The sequence below is a fragment of the Varanus komodoensis genome, unplaced genomic scaffold, assembly GCF_004798865.1.
Source record: "Varanus komodoensis strain SLA01 unplaced genomic scaffold, ASM479886v1 scaffold17, whole genome shotgun sequence".
NCBI lineage: Eukaryota > Metazoa > Chordata > Lepidosauria > Squamata > Varanidae > Varanus > Varanus komodoensis.
Window position 1 is genome coordinate 19,204,340 of NW_025335505.1, and position 18,186 is coordinate 19,222,525.

General features: G+C 41.5%; 1 protein-coding gene across 1 annotated transcript; it reads left to right on the top strand.

Moving 5' to 3' along the window:
* The first annotated feature begins 288 nt into the window (after positions 1-288).
* GALR1 (galanin receptor 1) lies at positions 289-17,946 on the top strand. Its single transcript, XM_044426470.1, has 3 exons — positions 289-1,352; positions 16,118-16,183; positions 17,331-17,946. Exons 1-3 carry the CDS (start codon positions 645-647, stop codon positions 17,646-17,648), a joined length of 1,092 nt encoding a protein of 363 aa, XP_044282405.1. The 5' UTR covers positions 289-644; the 3' UTR covers positions 17,649-17,946.
* Positions 17,947-18,186: the final 240 nt, after the last annotated feature.

Below are 18,186 nucleotides of genomic sequence, written 5' to 3' on the forward strand. Positions count from 1 at the left end.
CTCTGGGTTCGTGCCTCGCTCGCTGCTCGGTCAAGCAATTGGGACCTGGGGAGAGAGAAGGGAGGCGATTGTAGCAGAGGAGGCTGGAGAACCGCCCCAGCCCGGGGGCAGCTTTTGCTGTCAGAGTGAAGAGACACGTCAGGCCGACTGAGGGAGGAGCGTCAAGGTGGGGAATTAGGAGAAAAGGCAGCGAGAAGAGCGCAGTAGGCAGCGCGCCGCCGGTCAGGGGCTGTTGTTGCCGTCGGTGCCGAGGGAGTCCGGCTCGCTGGCCCCGTGCTTCGCTGGCCAAGTAAGAGAAGCGGGAAAGACAAGCGGCGAGGTCCGCTTCTGCAGCTGCAAAAGGAGGCGAGAGGAAGGTCTGCTCGCCACCTGGGTCCGGTGCGCTCGCCCGGCGCGCCCTGCCTTCCTCCCTGCGCTCAGCGCTAAACGAAGGACGGAGAGCTCCGGCTTCTCCGCGCCGCTCGTAAAGAAAGGACCGGGACGGGTCAGGGGCTTTTGCTCCGCGCCGGTGGATTCTTCGGCGGGGGTTTGGGTTTCGGAGCGCCGGGTCAGGACGGGACTGCGGGGAAGCGGGCGCAGAGCCAGGCGGGCCAGCTGTTGCTTCCTTTCGCCGACTTTGCCTCCCCAAGGCGCGCAGAGTGGAGATGGACGCAGAGGCATCAGCCGCCTCCACGAACCAGAGCTGGGGGCTGCTGCCCGGGCTGGACGCCAATGCCTCCAGGTCGTCCCTGGAGCACCGCCAGAAGGAGAATGCCCACTTCGCCTTCGAGATCGGCATTGAAAACTTCATCACCCTGATCGCTTTTGGGCTCATTTTCATGCTGGGCGTGCTGGGCAACTCCTTGGTCATTACAGTGCTTGCCCGGAGCAAGCCCGGCAAGCCCCGCAGCACCACCAACATCTTTGTCCTCAACCTGAGCATCGCTGACTTGGCCTACTTGCTCTTCTGCATCCCCTTCCAGTCCACAGTGTACTTGTTGCCCAGCTGGGTCCTGGGCACCTTCATCTGCAAATTTGTCCACTACTTCTTCACCGTCTCGATGTTGGTCAGCATCTTCACCCTTTCAGCCATGTCTGTGGACCGCTATGTGGCCATTGTGCATTCCCGGCGCTCCTCATCCCTGAGGGTGTCCCGTAACGCACTCATTGGCGTAGGGGTCATCTGGCTGCTCTCCATCGCCATGGCCTCCCCTGTGGCTCACCATCAGCGCATCATCCAGCGTGACTTCGTTAACCAGACTTTCTGTTGGGAAGTGTGGCCCAATCTTCAGCACAAGAGAGTCTACGTGATCTGCACCTTTGTCTTTGGGTACCTGCTGCCTCTGCTGCTCATTTCTTTCTGTTATGCTAAGGTAAGTGCAAGCTCATAAGTTGCAGAGGAGGTGCCACACAAGCATGTGAGACACCCACTCCAGTGAGTATGAAAGGGGGGAATCTCTACAGGGCAAGGATTTACACTATACTACAGTAAAACAATGTGGACACATGCCGTGCACAGCTTACCCACAAGCGATGCTTCTTCTCCTGTATGGTACATAGCTTCTATCAGAGGGCAGCCTACAGATACGCAAAGGCTGACTGAGTGCAAGGAATCTTTCATGTGAAGAATCTCTGCACTGGGCATAGGTCTAATTGCCTAATGTTCTACATGCATTGAAACTTCAAAGTTGAATATGCAGCAGTTCAGGTTTATAAGAACTTAATGAAGTTATGAATGGGGTAGCTTGGGGAGGGCTTACCTGGAAAGTATGGGAAAGTATTGCACAATCTGAAGTACAGAATATGAGGTGACATTCATAGGGCTTAACAATTTATTGATCTCGTGTTCTCTTAATGGTATGGCAAACTTTCTAGTAGAAGTTGGCAAACTTTCTAGTTATGGTACTAGAGTGAGAACTGAGAGAGAGCAGCTAAAGTACCCTGCTTTTGTAATTGTGCTGCACCGCTTGCAGCTTAGTCATAGACATACATGTTTCTAATACCTGTTTCAAAATGGGACATGCTTCTGGGTTCTTGCTGTGCTTCTTATTGTGTGGCTAAAGACAGAAGCTTTAATCCAGACATCTTTGCAAGCAGCAATGGGCTATGTCTGAGTGAATGCTGCTTTGTATGATGATGACAGCATGTGAATCATCTGCTGGAGGATAAAGGAAGATGTTTCCCAAAATCTGTTCCTGCAGCAGCACTGATTTCCAGGTACTGGTTGCACAGACCACGTCCCAGTGGGAGTTCTGTGAACAGAAGCCTTATGTCATTTAGCAGATGAAGAGCTACTGTCAATGGGGGTCTTGCCACTTTCATGAATGGATTATGGACTAGAATGAGAAGAAGAAACAATGCCAACAGGGCAGTGTGTTCTCTGAGTTGCACTCATGATAGTCAGTGTCAGCTCTGCTATTGTCTTCATTGGCTTAGACTAAGAAGCAGTTAGTGATGAAGACCTCATTTTGACTGTCTGATTGAGACAGAGAAAATCAATAGAGATGCTAGAAGCTGAAGGGCCTGAGCCATAGCATTTAAGGTCCACATGCACTTTAATTCTGACTGATGATCTACTTTCTATACTCCCACTGCCTGCATCCTTGAATCCAGAATAACTTGAACCATTATTTTGCTAGAATTCACATTTCGTTGCAGCAGACTGATTTTATTCTTACTGAAACTTATTTCATCTCTTGACATCTATAACTGTTTTACCTTCATAGCCAAAATTTCACTGATTCTCATATTCTAAAGAACAATGAATTTTGGAATTGGTTCTTTAATTAGAAATATTGTTTGAAAATAACTGTTTTTTCTGTCTTTAGTCCAGACTTTCTATACTTCCAAGCAGGCCCAGAGCCAAAAGGGGACAAAGGATGCAGTTCCCCACCTCAGCAGGCAATTTACTCACTCACTAATTTCCAGCTGCTAACTGTGTAAATTGCCCACATGAGGTAGTGGCTTCTTTCCCTTCAAAGTCTTCTCATACAGCAAAATGCTTAAATGTAATATGCATGAAAATATCAAGTAGAACAGCTTGATAGCAGGAATGCTAGCTTTCACTTGTAGGAATGTCTCAAAAAAAAAGACAGAAATGTTTCCATTTTGAATAGCAAAAGTGGTAGGATGCATCAATTATTAGTAAGGCAGTTCTAATTATTAGTAAGACACTTAGAACATCTCTACATGGTTGGCTCCACTTCCAGTCACTGGCACAGCAGCTGCTCATGCATAGACTTTCCATTCACAGCAACATGAAGATCTCCTGGAGGCATGGCCAGTGCCCTGTGGGATGCTGGGAACAATGCCAGCAGTTACTCTAGTCCTCACACAGATCTCAACAGGAGCAGTATTCAGGCATTCTACATCAAGATGTCATAAATACTGTATACAAGGAAGGGAAGTATATCAGCCATGTCCCAGCACTCTGGCTCTTGAGGAGAGCTTCCACAGCTACGGAAGGCTCTCCTCTTCAGGAAGTCATCCTGAAGGACTAGAGAAGATGTAAGAATGTGAGGAATGGTGGGACTAGCATGCTCTCCCCTTCTCACATGTTTATTTATTCAGATATAGACTAGCTGAATAGAGCTACAGAGAATTCCTTCAAGACTGTTCTGTACCCTACTGCAAACTTGGTGCAACGTTCTGTGTCAGTCTGCATTCTGATCACACACTGAATGAAGCGGGAGCCATTGTGGAACTATTGTGGGAACTGAGGATGGCGGGAACTCCCACACGTACTTTCAGGTCCTGGAAGGCTGCAGTGAAGGGAGGTGGTGCTGGTACAGGCTGCTGCTGTCAGCAGGGAAATCTATCCAGGCAACAACTGTGCACATGGTCCCTGGTAATGAGCACCTCCCCTGCCTTTGCTCCCATCCATCATAGTTAAATACATGATGTATGGAATTCACTTCCCTGGTTGTCACTGAATGGATTTTGCTTAGGAAACTGCTGCACTGGCCACCACTGTTTATTTAAATATAGTCTGTGTGCACAAAGGTTTAGGATGCAAGCAATAATAGAACACATGCAGCCAAATCCTACGGGCTTCCCATTCAAACCTGCCATCTAGTACCATCTAGTATCTCAATCAACTACTTGTCCAAGAAGAAAAGTCTTGCAGAAGATAAGTAGAACAGCTGGTGTATCATTGGGCAATGCTGGCATTGCACACAACATTATTAAAGCATAATGGGTTATAATGCTTCAGCATAGTGGCTATTATTTTAATTTTAATGGCTGGCACAAGATTTAGACCTCAAGCATAATAACAGAGCTGTGCAATTAAGCATGTGAGAATTACATGACCACAAAGGTTTTTTCCCCCTAGCTTGCCTGTCAGGATACTCCTCTGCTGTGGTGTTTCTCTACAGAGGACTCCTAATCCTAGAAATTTATGGCACTGGGAAGCTGTTCCATCTTTTTCTCCTCAGTGACAATTTTGTGTTAAGAAAACAGAAGGAAGAAACAGAAAAAAATATGGGAGGGTCGTGAGTTGTCTCAGACACCCCACAACCTCTTTGAATGTGGCAGGCACTAGAGGAAGCACTACAAAAGTCTCATCTTCAAGCCCCATTGGAAATCTGGGGGTGGCAATTTGGAATCAGGGTGGGGAACACCTTTCATCCCTAATTTATAACAACCTTAGTGGTCACAAAAATGTTAAAAATCCCACTGAGAACAAGTGTCATTAAAACAATGCAGTAGTAACGAAAGAATTAAAATGTGTAGAAATAAGAAATTGTAATTACATGAAACAGAAAAAAGGGAGCTAGATTTTCAGGAATGTTCCAACTATGCTGGCAAAGAGGATTGCATTTTTGAGGGATTCAGTCAGTGAGAAACTCCCAGAAGAAAATGCTTCAGTTATTTATGTCTTGCCTCATTATAGAAGGAGTAGCTCAACATAAAATGGAAGATATTTTTTAACTATTGGTTCCTATCAAATTTTCCTATGATTATATGGAATCTTTTAATATCGGCTATAACCCATTCCTCTCTCATGTTTATCTCTACCTCAATTAAATCAATTAGCTATTAATTACCAGGTTAATTTTTCTTACTTTTCTGGGTAATGGCACCACTCTAAAAAGGTAAAGATTTCGCCATGGCATTAAAGTCCAGACACGTCTGACTCTAGTGGGAGGTGCTCATCTCCGTTTCCTAGCCGAGAGAGCCAGTGTTTGTCCACGGACAGTCTCTGTGGTCCTGTGGCCGGCATGACTAAACACCGAAGTGCACAGAACACTGTTACCTGCCCACCAAAGTGGCACCTTTTTATCTACTTGCCTTTGCATGCTTTTGAACTGGAAGGTTGGCAGGAGCTGGGGCAGAGCAATGGGAACTCACCCCGTTGTGCAGATTCGAACCAGTGACCTTTTGATCAACCAGTCCAGCAGCTTAAACCACTGCACCACCTGCATCTCAACACCACTACTACTTCTGATCTAATTGGAATCAAGAAGTTTGATTAAAGGAATCAACAAGTTAGATTACTTCAGGTATCCATCAGATCAAATTGTTCTTGAAAAGCTTGCAGCAAATGCCATCCTTGCTTGGGGTTTGTGACAAGTAATCAGCCTCTTTGGTCCTCTCTTCTGTAACAAACATTTGCAAGTCTGTCATACTCACCTATAGCTATTGGTGCTCATAATAGCGCCAATAGATTTTTGGTAGATTTCTGTTTTTGTAAAACTTTTATTTATAAAGGTTTTGTTATTGAACAAAGCAGCTTACTTTACATATTGCCTGTCACTGAAGTACTATATACATTTAGCTCCTAAGAAGAACAGTTATTCTAAAAACTCTTTCACTAGAAATTCAAGAGAAACAAAATGTATGTTCTCAGAGGTATTTCACTTGTCAGCATTTTAAGAGCATTTTCTAAGTGCATTTGTACATGAGTTACTAGAAGCATTCAATTCAAGTCTCAATTTTTCTATTAATTCATGTCTCTGAATTGCTTTAACATAGTTTCAAATAAATGCATAGAAATCCAGTTTTTAACTTGAATGGGAATGGTGCAAGAAGACAGAATTTATATATCACATTTCTTAATGTAATTTTTATGGCACCTGGAATGGATGATTTCCTTCCGAGTTGGGGTCTATCAACAAATCAGTAGAACAGAATAATTCTTCAGAAAAGCATGAAATTGGATGCTTCTGAAAAATTTTTTTACTATGCAATTGCTATGCCTCAGTCATGTAATTTTGCAGGGATGAATGATTATGTTGATTTCAGTGTGTAATCTTAAACTTTCCTAGTGCTTTCTCCTTCATTTTCCATTCCAAAAAAAATTCATTTAAGGAAGGAACAATGGACAATTTGCACAAAGTTGAGAGTGTTAGGAACTGTCTCTCTGGAGGCATCCATGGATGCAGCTACATCCTCTATGTGTGTGCCAGTACAGGGCACTTGACACAGTCCAATGCGTGTTTAGATTGGAAAAAGTCTACACCTTCCAGGATGCTAAAGCCAGCCTGAACGATTGGCAAAGATGTGAAGACTCCCATGGGCAGCTGGTGATAAAGCTATGCTTGAATAGCATCCCTAGGTTACTCAGAGTGCTGATTAGATCAGGTAAATGTGTCTCTTGGCTCTTCTTAGTGTTGAATAAACCTGCTTGGCTTGATTTAGCCAGTTAAGATTTAGCCTGCAAAAACTATTGGGCAAATAAAAATGTGTCCAAATGAGTCAGAAATCAAGATGAAGCAAAGCAATTTTCCTGTATACCTGGTACTGTCATTGGAAGAGCAACAGGGTCCAAACACCTCTCCTTAACTTCTTTTACAAATTTTAAACTCTACATCAAACTTCTCCAAATTGGATGGTGGCCAGTGTGGCATCTCCAGAGAATTCTATGTGCAGGACTGAATCCAAAGATGCACTTAGCTAGCACACAGGGGAGTCACAATAATTTTTCCCAGGCAGCAACCCCTGCAGTGCCCTATTGCAGGTTGCTCTGGAAATTCTCCTGAGGTTCTGGAGTAGTTTCTCAGGAAGATGTGTGAGTGACAACCTGCAAGTTCTCCCATGCATTTGCAGAAGATTTTGCATACATGACACCACAGGCTAATATTAAGTATAATGGAATACTTAATTTTCCCATTATTGGATATCCTGATATTATGATTTAATGAAACCCTGACAGAAATACATATATATGACAGGACATTATTGAAAGTGTATTTTTTCTTTTTAGAAAACTGATTATTCATTAGAAAGTAACTTTAATAAACTTTATCGATACATTAATTTAAATATAATATTCCTGTACCATAATTGCTGCAGAAGATCTGCCCTATGAAACAAGTGAAAGAATTACAAGAATAGCAGTTGCCTTCTAGAAATGAATAATGTCACTATTGAGGCTTTAATTATGTTTGAGTATCCTATGTGCTGTTTATATCAATGTCTTAGGAAGACAGAAAGGAAAGCAACTCATATATGAATGAGGAAAACTAGAGGAAACCATTGTAATGTGAATACGCATTCTTGTAGATCCATTGAATTACAAGTGTTTTGCAAACAAACTGATGCAAAAGGGTGTATAGGAATGCTTGAAAATGCTAACAAAATAGTTGTAAGTGGTAGCTTTGTTGTATAAAGCAACTAGCTTTATCATTCATGCTTAACAGTTTGAACCATATAGTTTTCACACTTGTATTCCAATTCAAACAGACACATGATTCTCCTTAAATCCCAAAGGTAGGATTTAGAGGGACTCTCATCTTTGGAAGAACTTCCTCTGTTAGAGGAAGGTTGTTCTGATGATAGCAGTTCCTTAGTTAGAAGGAGCGTCTCTGGATGCATGCATAAAAATGTCTAAGGAGATTTATTTGTTCATTTCATTTTATTTCTTACCACCCAGTAGCAAAAAGGTTCTAACTAACAGTGTTCTCTTTCTTTTAATTCTCTAAAATGCAAAAGGCTACTGGAAGAGAGAGTAGGAGAACAGAAATAAGTACTGTATGCAACCTTGTATTATGGCAATTTGTGGATTAATGAGTGATGTGCCTATGTTTCTTCTGTCTTCGGCTGATTAAGAAACTCATAAGAATCTATAGTTAATAACAAATACTTCCTTTGGTTTCAGGAAAGGGTATATGTCTTGATAATAAATTGCAGACCAAATTTGGCCTCATTTATACTTTTATAAGAATTTCTTCTAGATCAGAACAGCATACTTTTAAAGCATCAAAATCCATTTTGAGAACAAAGAATAAATAGTTTTGAGGTGAAAAGTGTAGAAAATTAATTCTGCAATGCTACTAAAAGCTTTCCTACAGAAGGCACTTACTGTGTACCAATATTTCCTACTCCCAGCGGTTTATTGATGCTTTATGGAAGATCACGACCCTTGCAATTTCACTTCTATTTTTAAACAGCACTTTGAGCAAGTTCTTTTTAGAACAGGGAAATCAAGTATTATTTGTCATGGTGAAAGAAAACAGGGTTCTATGGGTGTGTGTTTGGACTATTCTGTTACACCACAGTGCCACCTCAAGGTTGTGTAGTGGAAAAGCTGAAAAGAAACACTGTCATGATTGGGTAACACTTCTGCAATAATTCATAACAGCCTTGGCAGAAAAGTCATTTAGGAGTTACTCTGAAGAAATGTTTTTTAATTTTGCTTGTCAATCATGCACTACATCCTTATAATACCAATAAGACAATTTGATATATATTTTCTTGAAGGAAGCACACAATCGCACATCCTGGATGACAGTAATTACTGTGTATCAGATCATGTGACTAAGCATCAAAAGAAGATTAAGAAGAGAGAAATAATCTGGACATGTAATTGGTAGAGGCAGTCTGGGTGAAATTTAGGGGTTTTGACAGGGAAAGAGACCTGACAGTGGGGTATGTTATCACCGTCCAGGTCAACTTGAGACCCTGGATGATGTCCTGACAGGCCAGATTCTAAGGCTATCTCGGGGAAGAGACACAGTAATTATGGGAGATTTCAGTCTCCCGGATATTAGTTGGGAGACTCACTTGGTGGTGACAGCCAGGTCACGTCGCTTCCTAGAAGCTATAGAGGGAGGGTTTTTCACACAGATGGTCCAAGAGGTGACGAGGGGGAAAACATCCTTGACTTGGTCTTGACCAATAGAGAGGAACTGATAAATGAAGTACAGGTTAGGAGAGCTCTGGATGCGAGTAATCACTCCATCCTTTGCTTTGAGATCAGGGGACTGGGGACATGCAGCAGGTCGAGCACTAGAAGCTGGGACTTCAAGAGGGCCAATTTTGGCCAAATGAAGGCCAGACTGGGGAAAGTCTCCTGGGATAGGTTACTGGAAGGTAAGCGAGTTGAGGAGGTGTGGATGGCACTCAAAAGGGACGTTTTGGAGGTGCAAGCCTTGACGATACCTCTAGTTAGTAAGGTGGGGAGGCAGAGGAGAGCGCCGCCATGGATTAGACGAAAGAGGAACCTCCATAGGAAATGGGTACTGGGGCAAATAGACAAAAGGGTATATCAGGAGGAGGAGGTCTGTTGCAGAAGGATTCTTCGCAAGGCTAAGGCTGATTATGAGCTGAGACTTGCCAAGAATATCAAGAGCAACAAAAAGGGCTTCTTTCAGCATGTAAATAGGAAGAGGAAGCGGAGACAAGTGGACCTGTTGAATTACAGACCTGTTAGTCTTACGACCATTGTAGGAAAAACAATGGAAAGGCTCATAATAGAGAGAGATCTAGTGATGCTAGATAGGCAAGGGAGGCTGACAGCCACACAACACGGCTTCCACAAAAACAGGTCCTGCCAGACAAACCTTGTGGAATTCTATGACAAGGTTTCGAGATGGCTAGATGGAAGGGATGCAGTGGATGTGGTATACCTGGATTTCAGCAAGGCCTTTGACAAACTGCCCCATGATATCCTGGTGGAGAAACTGAGGAGTTTTGGGATACACCAAAGCACTGTCCAGTGGATTAGGGCATGGTTGACTGACTGAAAGCAGAAGGTAGCATTAGTGGGAAATCATTGGGATGGCAGCCAGTGACAAGCAGGGTCCCCCAGGGCTCTGTCCTGGGGCCAATCCTGTTTAATGTTTTCATCAATGACATGGAAGAAGGGATGAATAGTCTGCTGATCAAATTCGCAGACGACACTAAAACTGGAGCAGTGGCCACAACTGAGGAGCAGGTACTCCAGATCCAAAAGGACAGACTATGGAAGTGGGCAGGAGACAACAGGATGGCATTCAATGTGGATAAGCGCAAGGTCTTGCACTTAGGGCATAGGAATAGGTGTCATAAGTACAGGTTAGGTGACAAGTGGCTGGAGGGCAGCACTTGTGAAAGGGACCTCGGGGTACTGGTTGACTGCAGGCTAAACACGACTCAGTAGTGTGATGCGGTGGTCAAGAGGGCAAATGCCACCCTTGGTTACACAGTCAGAAGTGTGGCTTCTAGATCAAGAGAAGTATTACTATCACTCTATACGACTTTGGTGTGCCCACAACTGGAGTATTGTGCTCAGAAAGGATATAGCCAGGTTGGAGTCAGTGCAGCGTAGGGCCACAAGGTTGGTGGCCAGTTTGCAGGGGATGCCGTATGAGGCGAGACTGAGGGAACTGGGTCTCTTCAGCCTGGAGAAGAGGAGACTCAGAGGGGATATGTTGGCGACATACAGGTATGTGAGGGGATGTCACATGGAGATGGGTAGAGACCTGTTCTCCCCTGCAGAGGAAGGCAGGACACGCTCCAACAGGGCAAAGCTCAGGGAACCCAGGTTCCATTTGGATGCCAGGAAGCACTTCCTGACAGTTAGGACCCCCAAGGTGTGGAATGGGCTTCCACAGGAGGTTGTTGAGGCCCCATTGCTGAGGGTGTTCAAAGATAGGCTGGACATGCACATAGTGAGCATGTCGTGAGGGGAGCCAGCTGGTGCTGGAGGTCGGACTAGATGGCCCGGGAAGCCCCTTCCTACTTGCTCTGTTTCTACGTTTCTATGTCTTTACACCTTGGCTCTCTCCCTTTATGAACTATTCACTTTCACTTGTTAAGCATTCTGTGTCCTCTGGGTGAGAAGTGAGTGGATTGATCCTAGATCTAGTCATAAACTACCCCACACCTTTAAGGTAGGCTACAGGATGGGCGCAAGATATTTGCTACCTAAAGCAGAACAGCAAACAACACTTTTATCCAATAGAATAATGCCCAAGGCTGGCCAATATATTTCATAACTAGAGACAGAAAATCCAAGACAATCATCTTTCTGGGAGTTAAAATGGAAAAATAAAATTTTAAAAAAGCTTTCCTTTTCTGACACCAAAGTAATGCTTCCATTCATTCAGTTCTACAGTGCTGAATAGCCAGAGCTCGCTGGGTGGTTCACATTAATTCATAAAACACAATACAATTAAAACCTATTAAAATATTTCCAACACGCAACATCAAAAAATCCACATAATGGAACAGCGGAAATAATGTTGTACAACTAGATCTGTTAAAACCAGCTGGCATAAATGATGTGGCATTACATTTAATATCCTTAAGTGCCATTAAATCCCTGGAAGAAGACGGCAAACTAAACCTGGTGCTGGAAAAATATAGCTCAGCTGTTGGCAGGAGGGCTTCAGTGGCGTGATCATTCCATAAACAGGAGACCTCCCAGAGAGGGACCTCTGCCTTGTTGCCACCCGCTGGGCATCCCTTGGATGTGCCACTCGGAGGAAGGTCTCAGATGTTGACTGTAGGAGGTGCTTTCTGTCATGTATCATATGACCTCTGGTGTAACCTGTTTGATGCAGCTGCTCTACTTTGTCTGAAAAAGGTCTGGCCTGATAAGATGCATAATCTCATACAGCATTATTAAAAATGCTAAAACCAAATGCAGTAAGATAACTGCCTATGACTGTAGTTTAAAATGTATTCATATGCTTCCAGTCTCAGTGTTGTTTTTAAACTCTAAATTTGCAAGAGGATCTTTCAGTTTGAACTGGTAGGGACAATTTTGCAAGGAACTTTCAGTTTACTAAAATGATTTTAATTTACTGAAAAAGTTATGTGAATTTCCAGAAATTTCTGAAACCTTATGATAAAAAGTACCGTTATAGGTAAAGCTAGTGAAAACACAAGAGGTCTATAAAATGATACATGAAGAAAAAATAGTTATATAAACCATCTAGACCACTACTACTAGATATAGTTTATCCCTACATCTAGAATAAGATTATTTAGACAACAAATAAATGATTGATGATGCTTTTAAGTACAATCTTGGGGAGGTCTATGTAATCAGATAAGTCAAATACCATACTGCATTTTATAATGACTTAAAATGCAATATTGTGTCCAGAATCTATGAAACCAAGATACCAGAATCTATGAAACCAAGAATCTATGAAACCAAGTCTATATCATGACTAAAACAGATGTGCCGTATTTTTAGAGGGGCAGCCAGAGGAAGTCTACTGCACAAAAATAACCAAATCTAGTGACTCTTTAAGGTTACAAGCTTAAGTATGGTTTGACAGAAATAAGTCCTAAAACTCCCAGTATACCCTGGGCAGCCATAGGATTTTTTTCTTTCTAAACATGCATAAAGTTGTGCATTATAAGGCTAAAATACAGCCCAGAATTGCAGACACTGACTAGCAGCAGCTTTCCAGGGTCTCAAGTAAAAATTTTTCCTGCTCTGCCTGGTAATGTGACATTAACTTTTCTGCACTAAGGTCCACCTTATTAGATCCTTGCAAAGTTATCCTCAGATGGCATGCATGCACACACCCATCCACATGCAAGGGAATAATAATAATAATAATAATAATAATAATAATAATAATAATAATAATAATATATCCCATCACTTGATGCCTCAAACTTCTATTTCATATAAAATTGAGACCCATCCAGCTAATAACAACACGTGACATCCCTGATCTACCTGATGAGACCTTCATTTATGCACTATATCAAACTGATCTGATACAAATTGCCACAAGTACAGCAAGTTAAAAGTGTGGAAAATGGACACCTTTGTATTCTATTTAATTTTCAAGTTAGGGTCCTGGAACTCCAAATTTTTCAGAATTATATCGCAGTTGGCTTTTATGTGCAGTGCCTATTCCTATAGTTATGCAAAATGTCCTCACAAGGTGAGACCATATGCTACTGCATGGATTGGGTCCCTAGCATGGGTGGATAAGGAGATTTTCATTTCCTCCACTGCTGTAGTCTCAGTCTGGATCAGGCCCCATATTACACTGCCATAGAGGATCCAGTTGTAAAGTTGACTGCAGGCATATGGCAAAAGAGTAAAGACTTCTATCCACCACTCTAAGGTCCTGCTCCATATGAGTTACCATGGAGGAAGCTTCTCCCAGTCTGTGTGGGAGATTTAGGACAGATAAAAAGAAGTACTTATTCACATAGCACTACCAAATCCATTGTCACAGAAGGTTGTGATGGCCAGCAATTTGGATGGCTTTAAAAGGGGGGGGGGTTGGTGCACAAATTCAGGGAGCAGAAGGTTATCAATGGCTACTAGTCTTGTTGGCTAGGTGCTACCTCCGTGTTTGCATGCACAAGTTGTTGAGGAGCTGCGGTAGGTAGAGTGCCTGTACCCATCTTGAATGAGGGATCCTGTGGCGGCTGGCTTGCCGCTGTGTGAATAGAGTGATGGACTGTTGGTCTGATCCAGTATAGCTCTTCTTATGTTCTTAACCAAGGCCTCACAACATCTTTCTGAAAGAAGAAATGCAGCACAAAGCCTCAGGCCTTACTTTCCCTTTCCATGTGTTGACAAAAGTCCATACAAGGATCGCATCATACTTTTTTTTAACATGTATGGTACCCTGAATATGTGTTCACACTCTGTGTATACCCATAGAGATTGTTGTAAGAAACTAACCCTCTCTGGTCTTTCTTATCATGTGTAAGCTCCACATCTGAGGAAGGTAAAGGGGAAGAGCTCCTTAGATCCACACCTCTCTTCCATTATCATGGCTTTCTGCCTGTGGAAAGCAACTGTCTGCACTGATAAGTCTTCTCTGTCCATGGAAATTCTCAGTCAAATGTTAGTATCCTGATCCTTGAAAGAAAATCATGATTGCCACAAATGAAATATTCATAATACCATTATGAATATAATGAAGCATACAGGTAAGCTTCAGGAAAGCCAATTCAAGTACTTCGGCAAGAGGCGGGGATATCCAGCATTGTAATTATAAAGGTCGTTTTGAAAAAGTAGGGAATTTCAACCGTTAAACCCTTGCTGGTTTAAGACCAAAGTTAAGGCTTAAGCTCTGCAAAGTCAGAAAATTGGAATACAGGGCAGATATCTTAACCCATGTATCCCATTGTCATTGATGATGTTGTACAGAGGCAGAAATTGTGCTTAATTTATCCTCTATACTTTCACAATTTTTGTTAGTCAGCATATATCTTCCACGTTGTCCTGGCATATGAAACAAATAGCCATAAGTATTAGAGGAGGGCTTTTGCTCACTGTTCAATCCATCCTGCCAGCAACAGCTGATATAGGTCAACTTGCAAGAGGTTTTCTCTAATGAAACAATAGAGCAACACAGAACAAGAGCAAGCATAGCATCCTTCTCATCTGGATTTGGGCTTCAAAGACCAAACAAAAAAGTCATTAAATTCACAACACACCCCTGTAAAATTGAAGTAAACATTCTGTGTAAAGCTCTACACACATCTGCTTACATGGAGTATCATAGACCATATTTCCTGTATTCCAAGGGCCACATTAGCTTAGGGGCCACATTTCCCTCCTTTATGACCATGTATAAATGATCTTAGCTATACCACTCAAAATATGATTATTTTTCATCAATAAATTGGTTTTTGACAGATCTACATATAAGGAATAGATGGTGATTCCTTCAATAACTATATTCTTAACATAAGCTTTGTGTGTTCTATACTGCAGCACATTTACCTCAGTTAATGCCCCTTTCCCCCATATGTGCCACATCATTATCAATCATAACACAATGAGCTATTTGTTCAAAAAGGAACAGAGAGCTTAGTCTCTGAGTGACTACATTCATGCTGGTTTATTCTGGCTGCTATGGCTGGCACCTGGGTTTAATTGCTGTTTTCAAATTTCTGGGAGATGCAATGTCAGATTCTACTCTTAGGATATTATGAATATTTATAAGTCAGTTCAGTAAAATATGGTACCTTAAAATGCAGTCATAAATTATTCTGATTGTAAAAACTTGTCAAGCTAGTATTTACATATATGAATTCATTTAGGGGGTTTTTGTCAGATACCTAATAAGTACCTACATCTACATAATTGGGAATATGTTCCTTTGAGTTCAGTGAGACTTATTCCCAGGAAAGTGAGTATAAGACTGCAGGCCTAAAGTTGGATAGTGGAAATAATGGAGAATTTTTAAAAAGAAAATATCAAAAGCAATATTTGGACTAAGTAATATATTGTTGATTTATTTTTGGCTAAAAAGTAATATCAAATACTAATAAGCATGTTGACAGACTAACATATTTTATATAATTAATCAAGTTTCTTTCCATTCACTGGGACTGTGTAAAAAAAAGCTTTCTATCTGGCATTGGTGTCATACTGTGGTCTAAAGTGTGTTGACTGCTCATATTATATTTACTCAAGAGTAAGCCCCATTAAACTTAATTAGATTTTTCTTCAAATTAGACATGTAATACTGAATTATGTGGTTAGAAACAACTCTTACCATAGTCAGCTACCATCAAAACTGTGTGGAGCCAGCATGGAAATGGTCTAGTTATGGGATCCAAACCATTCATTCATTGAGAAGTAACCACATGTTAAAGCTGATGTATGTAGCCATTGCCCGGGGTGTCATTCCTACCTGCTTTCATCTGGCAGATGGATGAGGAGAACAGACCTACATCATGTGTTCCATTTGCTTAGAGTATTAGATTAAATCCAATTTGGAATGCAAATATCTAGAAAAGTCAGAATGTTACTTCTGAAGGAGTGAGTTTAGAATTCTCCTTTATTGACTTCACTGTATATGTTTTCCCACAGGTACTGTGCCTATCAGGTTAGAAACTATAACTATTAAAGTTATTAATAGATCAACCAGCTGTGTGTATATTACAGACTCTGGAATTTACAAATAAACTAAAACGTACGAATTTATCTTCTCAGGTCCTCAGTCATCTGCATAAAAAACTGAAGAACATATCAAAGAAATCAGAAGCATCCAAGAAGAAGGTAAATTGCTTTTCTCATTCCAAAATCTATTTTACTGTAGTACCTTTATTAGGCCAATGTAATATCACAAACAGTGTGCAAGCTTCTTTGTTCTCCAGAATTCTTCGTTAGACTAGCTGATTAACAAAATAAAGTTGGGACAAAGGAAGAAAATGGACTCTGATCCTAACCATGGAGTCTGCATTTAGTGATAGACTTAAAATGGAACGTGTGCTTTAATTTCTGCTTTGATGGTTTCAGGCTTTCCTGGGACAGCTAGAATGAAGAAACAAATGCACAATGGTTGATCCCCCATGTTTTAAAATGTAAAGTAAATCACCGAGATGGGTTGCTGTTCAGAGTCAAGCACTCCTGATGGTCCCAACAGACACCCGGTGTTGTTCATGCTTTGTTCCCATGCTACCTTCTATCTAGTTTGTCCTGGTAGCATCCCAGAGGACACAACAGGAACGAGTCTCCTGTCTTTGACAGCCATGATCATGAGTCAGCTTGCCATGGTGGTCAGAGAGTCCTCACTATCCAAGAAGGACTCATGCCCAGGAACCCAGTGGGGTAATGCCTGCCTTCTCCTGCAGAGAGGTGCTCTGGATGGGATGAGGCCCATTCCTCTCTGGATCTGTCTTGGGAACAAGGGAGTGTTGCCAAGCCAAACCTCTTGCCCCAGAGTAGCCCTGTCAGGCAGGAGGAATTGGGACATCTCAGTTGTTGAAGCTGCATGTTGTATCTCACTGAGAATGAAAGTTTGGATTTGCAGATGAGTCTATTATAATGCAATCTTATGCATGGGTACTCAGAATATATCTTACTGAGTTTTCCCGGCAGAAGACCATACTGAACTTGATGGACTTATTTCTGATAGACATTTCAAGTCCAATTTGCCTCTTAGCAAACTTCTAAAAAACACCTTTTTAATGTGACACAGTGCATTTATTAGGTAATCCAGAGATCCTCGTGCAGTTTGTTAAAATTGTACCAGCCACCACTAGGTATATTTGAATATCACTCATGAGAATTGGCTGCACTTAGACATATGTTTCCAATTTTCATTATTTTTCATGTGGATTAACAATGCTTTTCAAGTCTGCATTGTCGACCAGGGTATTCATTTCTTTAATGAATAATCTGTGATTTACCTTTTCTATCTTAGACGGCACAAACGGTCTTAGTGGTCGTAGTGGTTTTTGGAATATCCTGGCTACCACATCACATTGTGCACCTCTGGGCTGAATTTGGAGACTTCCCCTTGACTCAAGCTTCATTTCTCTTCAGAGTGACAGCGCATTGCCTGGCTTATAGCAATTCTTCTGTGAATCCTATTATTTACGCCTTTCTTTCAGAGAATTTTAGGAAGGCCTATAAGCAAGTGTTCAAATGCCAGATTGGCATGAGCTCACCTCTCAATGAAGTTAAAGAAAATAAGAGTAACATTGACACACCACCATTCACTAATTCAACACATGTGTGAACAAAAAGAATAAATTTATTTACAATACAGGGTTATCACATGGATGGACTTCTTAAAAATAAGTAAATGAAAGCACACACCCAAACACAGACACAAAGCACACAAGATCCCAACATGAGTGAGTATTTCAAAGTGTATGTTGAAAATTTATATTCAGTTTATTGAAGTTCTGTTTGTAATAAGAGCTTGAGAAAAGGATGAGCAACTTTGATATAAGAAAAGCTGCGTTCAGACAAAAGACACTCTAATAGCTTTTTTCTGGAAGGATTTTTGAATGAAGAAGACTGCAATTTTATGAAATTGTACCAAAAATAAAAAAAGTTTGTGTGTAATTTGCCTGCTATTAATTTAAAAGGAAAGGTACCTATTTTATACCCAGCATAGAACTTTTCATCCTATAAAAGTTTGTTAAATCAAAACCACTAACTCATCATAGTATTTAGAACAATTATTGTTCTGCAAGGAAATGGGATACAAATTAAATCACAGACACCTCATAGAATTGGAATATGCTTCAAATATCATTTGTCTAGACCAT

Bases quoted from the DNA above. Each gene is read 5' to 3' on its own strand.
- GALR1 (XM_044426470.1), top strand. From the start codon at position 645: ATGGACGCAGAGGCATCAGCCGCCTCCACGAACCAGAGCTGGGGGCTG. The intron at 1,353-16,117 runs GTAAGTGCAAGC...TTATCTTCTCAG, and splicing joins TTTCTTTCTGTTATGCTAAG to GTCCTCAGTCATCTGCATAA. The intron at 16,184-17,330 runs GTAAATTGCTTT...TTTCTATCTTAG, and splicing joins CAGAAGCATCCAAGAAGAAG to ACGGCACAAACGGTCTTAGT.